At 42.4% G+C, this 15,567-nt stretch overlaps 1 protein-coding gene across 1 annotated transcript; it reads left to right on the plus strand.

Moving 5' to 3' along the window:
- The first annotated feature begins 2,085 nt into the window (after positions 1 to 2,085).
- Positions 2,086 to 10,202, plus strand: LOC146985960 (uncharacterized). Its single transcript, XM_085779458.1, has 5 exons — positions 2,086 to 2,812; positions 5,094 to 5,270; positions 6,933 to 7,142; positions 8,327 to 8,540; positions 9,002 to 10,202. Exons 1-5 carry the CDS (start codon positions 2,321 to 2,323, stop codon positions 9,178 to 9,180), a joined length of 1,272 nt encoding a protein of 423 aa, XP_085635584.1. The 5' UTR covers positions 2,086 to 2,320; the 3' UTR covers positions 9,181 to 10,202.
- The last annotated feature ends 5,365 nt before the right edge of the window (positions 10,203 to 15,567 follow it).

Below are 15,567 nucleotides of genomic sequence, written 5' to 3' on the forward strand. Positions count from 1 at the left end.
CTGACAACAATGAGGGTTTGTCTTCATTACGTGGGGACCTAACTTTTTTTTTTCTCCCTCCCTCTCCCTCTCTCCCTCTCTGTGTCTCTCTAATGACCTCCGATCTATGCACAGCCCCATTACTGGCTGTAAGATGCAGGCAAGCTGATAAAAAAAACCTGGCTCTCTATACTCCTTTTGTTGAGGCGTAGGATGGTGTCAGAGCAGGACGTGTCAGAGATCCACGAAGTGTCATTAACACATTCAAATCCAGAGGCTTCGTGGAAGCATTATCTCCACAGGCCCTGTGTAACTGCATATATTAGCACGCTAATGTGGAAATCAAAGCAAAAGTGATGCTTAGATGCTTCATTGTTTTCTAGTGAATTATTTCATGGCGAGGAAGTACTTGAGGTGGATGAGATACTTTTTGAATGATCTCACTGTAGGTAAAAAAAAAAAATCAACATGTAGATGAATTGAAACATTATTTAAACAGGTTCTGGATGTTTCATGCATACACAACGGTATGTTTACCATGTGCTTTCAGCTCCAGTTTAGCTCTATAAATTGATCATCAGAGGACCATTATGGGATATGTCAGATCATCAAATTATGTTTCCAGGTGACCACTCTCCATTCATTTCCATGAAAATGTCCCTTCTGCAGATGCTTGTAAGTCTTGGACTGTAATTAGAGCTTCATTCTTTCTTTTCACCTGGACCAGCTGGATGGTCGTTGCCAGGCACCTGAGTAGAGGTGGAAAGTAATTACCAGTGGAGGCATAGTGGATCACACCAATATGCCCACCCCACGCCCCCCCCACCACCACCCTTTTCTCTCCCCCTCTCTCTTTCTCTGTGCGTGTTTGTGTCTCTTCTCACTTTCTCCCTGGCAATTTAAGCTGATTTATGGATTCATGTACTTTTCTTCCACAGTCACAGATGCAGAGGCAGATACACCTCCCTGTCAGTCTGTGAAGGCTTTGGTATATATCAGGAGGCACTTAGGTAAACTGATGTCATCACCACCTTCAAAAGTGCTCATTTTATTAGACGGGCTCAAATGGGGCTTAAAGGTCAGAGCATGACTTAAAATGTTGAATCGTGTAATGAATGTGATCCATTGGGGTCATTTGGCGGCGGTGGCATTAGAGGAGAGATGAACGATGGGGAATATTCCAGTGATACCAAATGCTATTCATAGTGTTTATTTTTTCAGCTGCTTTATTTGCTGTTCCTTTGCGAGATATGTGTAAAAAGAGTCCATAACACCTGGGTTGGAAGAAGTTTGGCAAGGTCCATCATCCATCGTAGTGCAAAAGTAAGTTATGAACAGATACGTAACATAATAAATGTGAAAAAAGTGAACAATAGTGCATCGTCATCTCTGTTCTGCTATACTTTTCATACAAATTGGCCTCATCCTCTGAGGAGTGAAATGTCTTCCTTGGTCACTGCTTCCCCTTCTTTCAGAGGAGATGAGGGCAAAGAAACAAGGGGAAAAGGAAACTGTCCTGTAATGGATACACTCAATTGAAACAGAAATGCAAGGCAGGGGGTAAAGGAGAGCTGAATGTGAGGCCTCCTACAGGCAGAAACATTCACCGTCTCCTGATCTGTGGCCTTTTTTATTTCTTAATCCTTTACCGGCAACTTTAAAGTGACTCTGTTAATTTACAGTGAATCAGATTAGTCAAAATCTTGTCATCCAATCCCAAACTTAACATTGTAGGTGGAGAAAAAAGCAGTAGCCTAATACGGTGTAGGGTTCTCTGTTGCGCTGGCTCAAGGAGAGGGAGAATCGACCTCTCTTGTTTTAGCAACAGTAAATCAATAGTTTCTCAGAGTAAAACCAAAGCCCAGTGTCCGCCCTCTGCAGTTTGCTGTTAAACTCTTTTTCTTTTTTAGTGGATTTAAGAAAAGATGCCCATGAAATCTTGTGACTAAATAGGAATGATTAAGACCTTTATGTTTATGTTGAATAGCTGTTTGAGCTACCTGGCTTTCCATATAAAGCTCACCTTCAGGCCTGAGTAGGGAGAGTGAGAGAGAAAGAGAGAAAGAGAGAAAGAGAGAGGGAGGGGGTGGGGGGAGTAGAGAGAGAGGGTCCAGTGTGCTGCTGCAACAACTCAACTTGCAGCGCGCAGGGAGCGCAGAGGACGCATGTGGCCAGTCGCAGCTGTGTGTGTGTGCGTGGATGGATGTGAATCCTACTGTTCTTTCAGTGGACGCATAGATGAGACGAAGGGACGCTCGGCTGGTTGACAGACAGGGGCGAGAGAGTGCAGTCGGCCAACGTCTCGTGGTGGCACAGTGACAGCGTAGTTTCTGCTCCAGCTATGGACGGGCTGCCGGCGGCAGAAGACGCTGCTGGAGTTGGCGGCATCGCGGAAAACGCGGAGGAAAAGTACCGCGCTCTCGCCTATGACACTGCTCTGAGCACTTTGGTGGCAGTCACCGTCTACGTGGTGGTGAAAGTCAGCCTGGACGGCATCAGACAGTGGCGGGCCAGGATCTCCGTGCTCATCGTGGGTTCGGGACCCGTGGGGCTGACGGCCGCGCTGGTCGCTGTCCGCTCCGGGAAGGTCCTGAAACTCACCGTGCTGGATGAGAGGTATCGGACCGCGCTGCTCTGCCGGCCCCAGCAGATCGCCCTGGATCCCCGCAGTGTGAAGTTTCTGCTCGGACTCGGGGTGGACTTTGATAACATGGAGGGCTGCTGGCACAACGAGCATTTCTTCACCAGGATAGGCGTGTTTCAGGAGTACCTGCTGAGCATCCTGGAGCAGAAGAAACAGAAGGTGGAAGTCAAGGTGCAGCTGGGAACCAAGGTACAGCATTATCATCTAATGTTATGTGTTGCACTGGCACTTTAATGTTTCAACAGTCAGTTATTGAGAAGTACTGTAGCTGTAGGGCACAATACTCACAATAAAACAAACAGGGTGTAAATCCCATACACAACTAATTTCTGTTATGCAAAGCTATATCAATAATACATAGACAGCCACTGATCTGGAAATAATGTGTGATGACTTTGTAGAGAGGAGAGACTCACTCTGCCTCATCTTGTAGGCTAATCCCTGTCCTTTTATAATCTGTCAATTTATATACAGTCTATGATCAAAACCAGACCCAGCGGTCACAGAAAAGAGGCTGGTTTGCTGCAGATGTTCTGACAGCTGTCAGCAGTGATGGTGACAGAGATTTCTGTTCCTGCATCTGATCAAAGGTCCCAGTCTCCTCTGGATTCAACATGAACCACATAGCTTTTAAAGCAGCCTGAGACATAGAGTAAACATTTATCTTACCAGACTTTTATTCATCTTTCTTTCTTTGTTTTCAGTTTATACTTCAGGAGCAATCCATCCAACATGTGACTTTTCTGAATTTCTATTTCCTGCTATTGTAAGATTTCTCTCACATGGCATAATATCAGACTGAAAGCAGGCTCATTGGGTGAAATAACCTGTTATGTAAGCTGACCTCAAACCTACAGTTTTTAGGTCAGTGGGTAGTAAAAGACAGAATTAAAGTAAATAAATGCCAAGCCAAGCATGTTATAGCATTAAGATGAAGAGGATTTTAGGGTGTAATCCAATTTGGGTTCAAAACCTATTTGATTTTCACTTTCGGCAAGGGATTCTTGATGGGTTTTTTTTAAAAAGGGGATCCCCAAGCCAAATGGATATTAAATGAAATGTTGTTTTGGTGCCTGATTTTATATCACAATATCATGTAATTTTGATCCGAGTATAATGATGAAATAACAAGTGTTATCCCTGTTTTATTAAACAAATGAATAAAGTATATTCCCCTCACTGTGGCCAGTCACACTATGAAAACAACCCCCCTCCAACACTCCCTGGCCTCAGCCTAGGACAAAACAATAACCTATTAACATAGAAACAAAGACTACATTTTTAGTGTATGTGTCATGGCTGGAAACCAGAGCCTCAACATGTTGTGTTACAGCTCCATCAAAGTGTCACTCTGAATTGGGTCTGTGCTTTTATTGCAACTGCATGTTTTTTCCTACCATTCATCAAACAGTAGAAAACATAATAATCTTAGTTGTGTGTTGTTGTGCTCTGGCCAGGAGCTTTTCTTTCCTCCCCAGCTCCAATGTCATTCCTGTTTGCTGCAGCTGTCCTCCCTCCTATCCAATGACTCACCAAACTTTATAAGATGGAAGACAAGGTCAAGAGGGTCTTTGATCACAACAAACTTCGGCTTTCTTTAAAATCACTGCCAACTTCTCCATTCCCTCTTGATTAGACAGGGCACTGTGTTTGATGACTTTTTCTTTTACCCTTCTAGCCCTTCAGTGCTTCAAAATTGAGAATGTGCAAAAGGGTTTGTTTTTTTCATTTTTCTCAGTTGAAATGGTTTAAAGATAAATCTCTGATGCCCTGAGCTTTTATAGACCCTGTGTGGCCTTTTTATTCTTCCCCTCAGCCTGTCAGTCTTTTCCTAACCCACCTTGTCGGGGTTTTTCTCGTCCTGTTCACAGACAAGTACCTAGTGTTTGACTGAGGGACGGCAATGCATACACAGGCATAATAATAAATCTCTCAGAGATGTACCGTTGCCAAGACAAGCATGGCCTCTAGAGTCCATTTTAATGGCTGGTATGAGTATATTACAGTGCAGCCCACCTGTCTCTCAGATTAATGGGCAGTGGTAGAAAAAACATACCAAATCCTTTGGTTATGTAAAAGTTATAATAATACAACATGTAAGAAATAGAAGTAATCACAGTAAGAGTTCTATAAAACATTTGTTCTTCTTTCTTTTGTAAACTTGGGTTTAAGGCTGTTAGTTGGGTTAAACATTGTGCACCAAACTAAATGGTTATAAATTATTAATCAGTTGGCGGTTAATGATTAGTTACCTCTCAAGTAACCTCTGAAAGGTATTTTAACTGATATGCATATGTTCACATAAAAGCACTGAATATAACTACGTAGATAATGTGCATTATATAAGGTTCTTCAGTGTTTCAGAAGTAAACACTACAGCTACAACTCCAGTGAGGTGGAGAATCAGTATTTTCAAGTTTATTAGCTGGACACAGAAAAAGAAAATTCTTGTTTTTTGTTTTTTTCTTAGTTCACAGAGGAATACCTGCGCCGCATCCCACACAATGAATGGCCAAGTGTGATTGTGGTGGCTGATGGATCATGTGGCGAGTCGTGTTCAGTGCTGGGGATCAGCTCTGATTATACTGTGGAGTCCTGCCATGCCTATGGAGCAAATGCAACTATCGAGAGGCTGGACCAGAGACAGGTCAGCACACACACACACACACACACACACACACACACCTATGCAAACATACACTAATAAATGCGTTTACTCATGTACACATGCAGAGCCAAGAGCCAACTGTTTGTGTAAAGACTGAAGACAGTAGGAACAGGATATTGGAGTAACAGCGACTTTATTTGACCTCATAAAGTGGATTTGAACAAACAGTGATGTGGAGCGGCCAACAGCAGCTGAACATAATGCCTGACTCTCATGTAAACAGCCAGATTTCGGCAGCCTGTTGGATCACGTCAGCGGCCACGCTGGCAATATTTTGATTTTCTCATTGAATCTGATAAGAGCAGCTGCTCCTGTGATGGAAGCAAGTGATAAAGCTTTCAATTCATTACGTACCCCTGGACAGACTCATAATCTGCTCCCTGCCAGGTGAATATGAATCAAGATATCAAAACATCGGCTGCAGTTTTTTTTTTACATTGTGTGCCAAAGGTCTCTTTGGCATTATCTAGGCAGATGGTTCCTTGAACGATGACTCAGTGATGTTACCCAGAGAGGCTGTAAAAGACTTAATATAAATATGGAACACTTCCACAGAGTAATCACTCACATCAAAAAAAAAAACCCCTAAAATAATTTGATTCATTCTTCATTCTTGGCTGTGTAATATTATATAAGCTTCAGATTTAGACTCAAAAAGAAGAAAATGAGCCAAGAAATGTGTGATGTTTGGTGCAGCACAGGCAACCAACCAGCCTTCGGGTACTTATTCAGGCAGAAGTATTGTTCAGACAGACGAACAAACAAACAAACATCACACTGACATCACTGTTGGTCCACTGAGGTGGAGGCAGTCAAGGTACAGACAAATGATATTTACAGCAGCAGCCTGGTCTTCATCCTGTGCTGATCACCAGATGTAGGCCATCACTGTATGATTGTATTGTGTGATTCATATAGAATGACTTAATGTCTATGTGTAGTTGGTCTTAGGAACATGTATACAAATCTGTAAAACAGAAAAGATTCATTTGGAGAAACAAATAAACAGGTCAAGGTGAAATGCTTCCAGGCTAATATCTGACTAATACTAACCACAAGCATAGTCTCTTTTGCTATTTCATGCCACCATAACCATTCATATCACATACTCTTTAGTGGCTGTGTGGCTGCCTTTTATTGGCCCCTTTTCTCTCTGGCTGTTTCCTGTAGTGATTGAATTTACCCCCCAGGATATGACCTGGCCAGCCCTACTGTCCCTTCCATCCTCTCCCCAGCCGCTGCTCTGTTCCCTCGCTATCTCCCTTGGCTGCACTAAATGCTGTTTCATCCCACTTGGCTGGTTTATGTCATTGAAAAGAAAATTGATAAATTCTGGCTTCAGGGAGTCGCTGCCAGATTGAACCGCTGAATAAAAATCAAGCTTTTCTTAATCTCCACTCAAGTGACAACTGCCTCACGGGCAGAAATGACGTTTGGGCAATTTTCTCTTTTCATAGGTTACATGTATGTAATGAATTAGACTTACAGAGAAGATATATTGTTAATGTTTCACTGATGATATCAAAAGTGACAGTAATGTCATTGCTGCTCCCTGAAAATCTTATTATATCTGCAATGATTTGATCCAGTGTCTCCTTTGTCTTTCTCTCTCCTTTCCCTCCCTGTGTCTCTTCACCTCAGGTACCCACCCCTGAGATCCGTGCCCACAGCCTCTACTTTGACCTGTCGGCTTACGGAGTGGAGGCCCTCAGAGAGCACCGAAACCCAACCACCAAGCCCGGCTTCCACTTGAAGATCTATGGCACCTTCAGAAACCGCTACATGGCCCTGGTCTGCCCCACCGCTGAAACCAAGATGGTTCGCTTCCTCAGGCACACAGCTAACTCCTCTGTGAGCCTCTTGTACCCCTTTTCATAAAAATAATTTTCAGACCTTTCTGTTTGCTTCTCGCCATTGTAGATAACGATCCTGGGTGTGATGGATATGCATGTGTATTGCCATGCTTACGCAAGTGGCCACAGCGTAGCGCTGCCTTGCCTACCAACTTATTCCTCACCTCTCAATCAGCAAATGGCCTTTGACTGCAATATCGTGAGAGTCCATTAGCGTCTGTATGTGTTTGCATGTGCATGCATAAGTGCTTGTGCGTGGGTGTCCAAATCTTTGGACCTATACAAGAGTGAGTGCGTATGAGCCATAGGGAAGAAAGGGGCAAAGAGGGGAGGAGAAAGTAGACCTCACCAGTTTATTTGTGTGTGTGTAGAGGCCATCTGTACACTGCTGTTAAACATCACCCCCACCCTCCCCCCTACCCCACATCCCCCCACCTACCTCTGCTCAACAGCAGGCCACGAGTGCAGTTACAACCACTGGGCAGTTGTTTTTTTTACTGCTCTGCCACAGCATGTAGTGTGGTGCACACACAGGTACGTAGCAAGACCATCCTTGGAACGCTTGTTGCTATGTGGGTGGCCATTCAGATGCACTGTTACTTGGTAACAGATGACTGTGCAAGTATGGGTCGAAGAAGAGCAGAGCTGAGCATAGAGACAGAGCAAGGCAGCCAGTGAGAGGCTCGTCTCACAATACCCACAATTACTGTGGAATCAAGGAGGCACACAGCATTCAGTGGACGCGCTCTCATCCTCTGTATTCATTGTCCACATGAAATGACAACCTTCATTCACGCGTCATCGCATATGGTAAAATATACACTTCAGCTTGAACTATTTAATGTACAAAAAAAGTTAAATTTTACGGGAAAAAAAAGAAAATAGTTAATATCATATGTAAAATAGGTGAGAAGCTGGACCCAAAAAAACATTTGCTTTCTGTTTGAAAATGAATTGTCTCAAGTCCATTTTCTGTTGATTGACAACTCACAAGTCGTCTTTTGGTGACAGTTGTTATTATTTCCTGTATTTCATTCCATTGCAGAGTTGTTATCAGAGCCTTCATACATGTGTGTAAATGTATGTACTATATATCATGTGGTGTGACATCATGGCGAAGTCGCCAGTGAATGATGCACACAATGAGAAATGTCTTGTAACCATCTCCGTTCTGCCACCCAGATCATGAAGAACATTTTCCACCAGTCCTTCAACGCCTACAAGACGGACATAGAGCCTCGGCTCAGTGATGTGACGCTGCACCACATGCAGTGTAGCCGCCGTCTCTTTGAGATCCAGCTGTCACACAGACGCATCAGTGCTGCTTACATCGAAGGGGACAACGTGGCGGTCACCGTGGAGGGGGAGGCAGCACGGGTCCTCAATTTTGACACAGGTACTTGTCTATGGATTGGCAGATAATGTATTTCAAAGAATGGGAGGGGCCCCTAAAATACATGAGAGGATTCCTGTGTGTGCTACCAGTAGCTGAAGGTGAGACATGAAATTATAAAAGGGCACTGATGAAAGAGAAATGCAAAGAATAAGAGATGCTAGGAGAGTGTAAATTATTTTTATGCATCCTTTGTGTGTGTGTGTGACTCATTACTTCGCTCAATGGCCTTTCAGCCGACGCTTATCAGATTTTTGTCTCCATGTTGCTGGATGTTTATTTATGTGCTGCTGTGCTCTTTTCATTTAGGCCATAACTGTGACCTCAAGGCTACAGTTTGGTATTTGTCTGGGAGATGAAGAACATTGCTTCTTATCATAAAAATGTGCTGTGCATTAAAGAGATTAGATTATGTTAGATATATGTGTGTGATGCCTGTGTTTTCTCTCCTGCTCATGCTCCAGGTTGTGGGGTAAATCTCGGTATGCGAGGTCTGGAGTCAATGGGGACGTTCATTTACCGAACAGCCACAGCTGTGGACCAGAATGATATTCTCGAGGCGCTGTCGGCTAAGATGCAGCACTCCAGACATGTGGCTGAGACCTTCAAGCAGACAGGCCTGGCTGAATCAATGTATGAATGAAATAGAAGGACGTCCTGCTGAATGCATAATGCCACCTAGTGGAAAGTGGCAGTGGATAATTTGTGTTTACACTGAATGTTTACAATGAATCATCAGTCTGATGGTGAAATGAACCACTAATGGTTACATGCTGAATAGAGCCGAGTGAGTGTGAGCTGCGAACAGATGGATAATGGATGTAAACATGTGCCCATAAGTCTCTGTGACATGTGAGTCGCTCTACTCTAAATCGATGGGTTGTGAATAACAAAGGACACATTTCGTCCTGTGTATTTGTAGCTGTTCTGATTTTCAGGTTACAAAGCTTGATAATACAGGGACCTGAAAGAGACGTATCCTCTCTTACCATCGCAGTGGAACAGTACACATTGCAGTGGGTTTGTATTTGCCCTGTAAGGTGAGAGGATGTACCAATCCAGAGAGTTGTAGCTCTAAGAGGCAACTCTATCATCTTCACATTTTCATCACTCTCATCTTTTCCTTTTATCAGGGAAAGAACTTGCTTTGTCAAAACTGAGCTGTTTTGTGAACAGTACATCAGGGAGAAGTGGGATGGTGCCATCATAAGCTAGAAGTGAAAAATATATAAAACTATTACCATCCATAAGGGGACACAGACATGTAGACAGATGATGAAGTGAGAAGGCAGCTGCTCCAAAGTGTTATTATCAAGCCTTTTGTCTTTGTGTTGGTTTGACAATGCAGTGGTAATTTTGGCGATGACGTGGTGCGATATCTGCTAGAGTGGCCTATTTTTGTCTGCTGCCTTGTAAATTAAGATTTTTGGCACATTTCAAATAATAGTGGACTGCAAACACATTGTTGGCAAGCTATATCATTATCAGTTTATTTTGCTGGCAACACATTTTGACTTTTTATTTTTTATATATTTTGCTCCAGGTGATCAGAAAGGACTCAAAACCATATCACCTATAAAAAATATTTTATTTGAGATTAAAGAGAGTATGTTGATAATAATGTCCTGCTCCTGTCGAAGCGCCAATAAAGACAGTCACACATTAGTCTGGCAAGGCTGACATGGATGTTTTTTTACATGAAGCCCTTTCATTTGTAGAGAAACAAGGCAATATATATATAATGAGTATTAAAGCCCCCTCTCAATTTCATGATCAAATTGAATTCATTCATAAAATGTTGTTATTGTAAATTTAAATGACACACAGTGGAAACAGTCGAAATAAAGATCCTACACAGTTTCCACAGTGTTCAGTATGAAGCAGCAGTGTCCTCCAGTGGCGGAGACTGTCAGTTGCATCTGTTCAGTCTGAGACTGGTGACGATCGATGAACCACTCAGTATTTAAAGTGTTAAAACAGGCGTTCATTCACTGAACAGATCTCTGAAATGAGCACAGGTCACCAGTTGAACAGGTAGCGCCTCTCCTTCTTTGATGTCTGTATTTTTAGGCTTCAGTCATTGAATCATTGTGCAAAATCTTTCTTTCCCATCTCAGTCAAGTAGGAATATCTCCACCACCTGAAATCATAACTATTCTGCTCTGACTCACTACTGCTTCTTAAGTTGCTCACTTATCACTGGCATGGAGTTTAGCAGGCTGTTTAATAAGACTCTCCTCTCCGCTCCTCCCCTCTAACCATGAACTCTGTTTCTACATCTGTTATGTTATAAAATGCTTTGTAAAATGGAAGAATTCATAGCGAGGTGATAGTTTTTCATAACATCTGTTTATATCTTCTAAAACAGGTTTTAGGTGCAAGATATAGTGCAATTATACACCATCATCATATCAAAATATGTTTGTTTGTTTTTTTATTTATATACACAAATTAGTAGTAAATATAAAAAAAGAACAATTATGCTTGAACAAAACCAGCGAGTCAGCCAAACTGACAAAAAAAATCCACAAAGCCTCACATCTAATTATAATCAAATGTATCATCAACAGAACAGTATTTAATTTTGTAGATATCTGGGTTGTCGTCTATATTGTTCACCATGACACCCGTACAATAATACTGTGTTTCTACATCTTAATCTAGTTTTTCTCACTGAAAACTTTTTCATGACATGGTGCCAAAGTCTTTCTGATCAACAAACATAAACAGCTGAAAATTTCCTAGAAATAATAATAATTTAATTGGCTATTGTCATACCACTGTAAATGCTGTTAAAATTAATGAAAATATATTTATTTCATTCAAAAGAGAAAACCACACATGCATAAAACATACATTTTTCTATACATATATTCTGGATTGTATTGTTTGGAGTAGCTAGGTGGCATAAAACACCCTGAGACTTACATGACCTGGGAGAAAGTAAAGAAAAAAAGAAGTTAAAAAAGTTCTTTTCGTCTTAATGTCTATGGTATATGTTTTATTTGCAAATATATGTTTTTGTGCCGTGTGTCTCTCTGCCCCCCTCCACACCAGCAACATAATGTTTATAACTGAATGTTAAATTAAATATCTGTTCAAGACAGATATTTTTGTCATGCACTAACAGTGATAAGTCTTGAGCTGAAGTCAATAGAGGTGAGACAGTGACCTGCTGAGATCTATTAAAGTGCTCTGTGCCAACCTGTCCCACCCTCTAGCCCTAAAAGACAAGTTAAGGCTCTCCCTCCCAAAGCCGTTTGCTCTGTCTAATTAAAAACATTCATCCGCTAGCTGTGCCCTCCAAGGTCAATAGTCTGGACCTCTGAACCAGCCCCTGCTGTAGCACAAGGCCTTTCATTAGATTAAACACATTAATGAGAAAATCTTTTATCTTTGTATGTAATTAAAGCTGGGATGAAGGACAACTTAATCAATGATGTGGAATGACAAGTTCGTAAATGAATTAGACCTGCCAATGGGGGTTTGGCTGCGATCAATGACAAATGTTAAGCAGAGACTAGATGAGTTGTAGTCACAGCAATGGGCATCTATCAGTCCAAGCAGACACATGTGATGCTGCGGGCATAGACTGAGATTTAGCTGGATTACTGATCTAACATCTGTGTTTGAGTGAGAGCTGCATTGAATGGCAAAATTGTATATTCTTCAACTTTCTGTCTGTAATAACTGATGGAAATATTTGCACAGTTACAGCTGGTCAGAAGGAGCATTTTACATCTTCTTTTGGATGACTCCCATCAAATATATACCATAGAAAGCCAGTGGTGATGTCACATTTTAATAGCTATATCCAGCCATAGGGGGGCAGTGTTGTCCTTTGAAATAGCCTCTATGTTCTGTCTAAGTTTAACAGACCATGAAGCCAAAAGGCAAAACTGGATGAAGAGTTGGAGACGGGATAGATGGAGATGACTGCTGAGTCCCATTAAACAAATCATTTGGAAAAATAAAACAACAACAACAGAAACATATATTATGATTAAAGTTAATTGTTTTAAGTGAAGTATTTTGGTTTATGATGATCCGTCACACTAAAACAAAATTAACTTCTAACCTTGTCTCCTCAAAGCCTCATTTTAAGTAACTGGATTATTACAGTTTGTGTTTAAAACCAGTTTTTGTCACAGTGTAAAGTTTCCATTCCTTCCTACAGGAGAAGCTTGACGTTTCTGCGTGAAGAGACAAAAGAAGGAAGGTTTTCACACACTTCTCCACCGGCCGAGTGAGTTTGTGTTTGAGGAGATGGGAAAGGATGTGAGCACGAGCTCGTATTGACAAGCCTTCAGTTGCTGTCTGACATACAGACAGGAAGTCACTGTCACATGACTGAGGTATCGGCACCTTGTCCGATTGCACAGAGGGCCTCTTATGTTTGCTGCCAGCACAAATACAGACCAAGTCATTCATATACACACACACACACAAAGAGAAAGAGAGAAGGAGTGAGATGATGAGCACAAAGGCAGAAAAAAGGGAAATTTAAGAGTTTTTTTCTGGGGGTGAGGGCAGCAGAGGTAGTTATAGGGAAAGCGATTCACTTAATATCTTAATGGTGATTCTTGAAATATTCCTGTTTGCATTTTTGCACATGAAAGTGAAGTATGGTGGAATCCCACAGCTGGATTCATACCTGACTTCTACGAACAATTATCAGTTCCCCTATCTGTCCCATCACACTCGACGCCCAATTTCCCTAAACTGTCACAGCTAATAATTGGGCCTCTCTGTCAGGACGGATATCAGGAGTGCTGTTCTAACTAAAACACACATCTTCACCCCTCCCTGTACCCCCCTCACCCCCTCACCCCCATCTCGTTCTCTCTTCTCCATCACCCTGCTCCTCCAATCCAGTGGAGTACAGCTCTCCAGATAGAGCACGGCCACCTCCTCCCCCATCCCCGTGGTCGGTGTGGGTGCGCGTGTGTGTGTGTATGTGTGTGTGTTCAGGGGGGGGGGGGGGGTGTACGCTGTGTGACAGGGGTAGCCTCAGGGCCAGGTTGCTGTTGACAGGGACGAGGGTCTCTGATTTGTGGAGAGCCGTCATACCAGCGACTGCAGCTGCCTCCCCGAGTGACACCTCCCTGTTAGTGGGGGAGATGTGGACACGTGTGTCATTGTCTGTGTGCGTGTGTGTGTGTGTGTGTGTGTTGGCAGTGTTGATGGCGGAGCTGATGGACTGACTGGCTGCCTACAGTGCTCAGGACAAACAGGGAAACTTTCCCTGACGAGCTGACAGGTCCTCATGTTGAACACCTAACTCGGCCGTGGTTGGTGCTTGGACAAAGTGCAGAAGAGGTGAAGGCAAGAAAGACGAGAAAATGAAAACACAAGCCAAGCAGGTCTGGGGAAATAAAAGGAGGTGGGAATAGGAAGCTAAACAGCATGCGGTCCTAATATGTCATGCTTGCGTGTGGTGTGCAGTCCAGGTCTGTGTGTGTCTCCAGAGTCCAGGCTGTGTAGATCACCATTCCACCTTATCTAATTTCATTAATGTGATCCCCTGTCCATCCCCTGACGGCTTAATAGCCATTATTTGTGGGTCCCTTCAAATAAAGGCTCAGCAGTAAATTGCAGTCTGTGGAAATCGAGATATAAACGCCACCCTGCATTACTGTATAATATCTTTCCCTTTAATTAACTGAAAGCCATGCTGACATTTATTGGATTGCAAGTTACTTGTTAATGGCAATAAATTGCGAAACAAAAAAAAGAATCATTGCTTATTTTACATCAATAATTTGTGGACCTTTTGCTAATGATTATTCATTACTCGCCTATGGGGACTGTCGTGTTTGGTGAGCTAAAGTGAATGAAGAATGTAAAGATTTAAGTGGGCAGCATCTACTTAGTGTTATGGCTTTGGTGCTGTGCATTAAATGCCTCACTCTGTTGCTGTCCCTTTACCCTGTCTTCTTCATCTGGCTTTTTGGTGAAGAATGTGTTTGGTGAGATATATCACACTGAGTTCATCCCATCAGACTGAACTACATTTAGATAGAAAGTATTACAGACCACTGCAGCTGAATGTGTGTGCACGAGGATATTTTCATGTTAAACACACTGAGGGAATAGAAAACTGAGCTGGGATCAGTGCATGTGCTGTGTGGTTTGTAGGATTCCTGTGTTTTTGCTTAGGATTCAGTGGTCGGCCATGTTTTGCAACAGGAGCTGATATCGATCAGTCAAATTCATCCCCCGACAGACGTCTAGGCCAGGAGTTCACTCTTCTTCATTTAAGTGCATCACAGGTAAGAAGAGTTTTATTACTCAGAGAATTACAACTGTGTTTTATGAATCATTAAATACTATTTTCACAAATGGCATATTGAGAAGCGTATTAAATGTAACCAAACAACCAAAATTTTATCTCAAACTTGTGCTTGAATTTATATAAAACAAATAAATAAAAGATAATTAGCTAAGTGACTTTTTATTCCATATTTGTTTATGGAATTATTAAAAGGAAAAAACATTAAGTTTAATGGCAAAAAAAAAAAGTCCTCATAATGAATAAACGGTAATTATTGTTATAGACATTTTCACTTCTTTTTCTGGAAGATAAATAATCAACAAGTGTAAATAGTTTCTGTGTCCAGACCTTAAGGCCCCTGCTTTCTTTTTATTGCCACTACTTTCAACAAAAAGCGTTCCTGGGCAATGAGGGAACCAATTTCCCTCTGTAGTGCCACTCTGTGTGTGCGTCACTTAGTTGCTACCAGCTTGCTATTTGGAAGAACATATTCCCTGTCGTAGCGGGCACCCGTCAGAGGGACCGGTGGCTCTCATCAGGCGCTGCCACTTGCTTGGTGCTGGCATTGATCTGGCGTGGAGGGAACGGAGATCTGACAGCCCTGCCACAAAAATCAGACCCTTCAGACGCCAGGGAAACAGACTTACTCCCCCCCCTCCTCTCTTTGCACACGAATGTTTGCGCACACAAACACATACACAAAGTCAAAAAGAGCAGTCGGTCAGAGTGTATGCATGCAGCTCGGGCCTGTCATTG

This window comes from Trachurus japonicus, chromosome 6 (assembly GCF_045865225.1).
Source record: "Trachurus japonicus isolate A0001 chromosome 6, Traja_1.0".
NCBI classification, from domain to species: domain Eukaryota; kingdom Metazoa; phylum Chordata; class Actinopteri; order Carangiformes; family Carangidae; genus Trachurus; species Trachurus japonicus.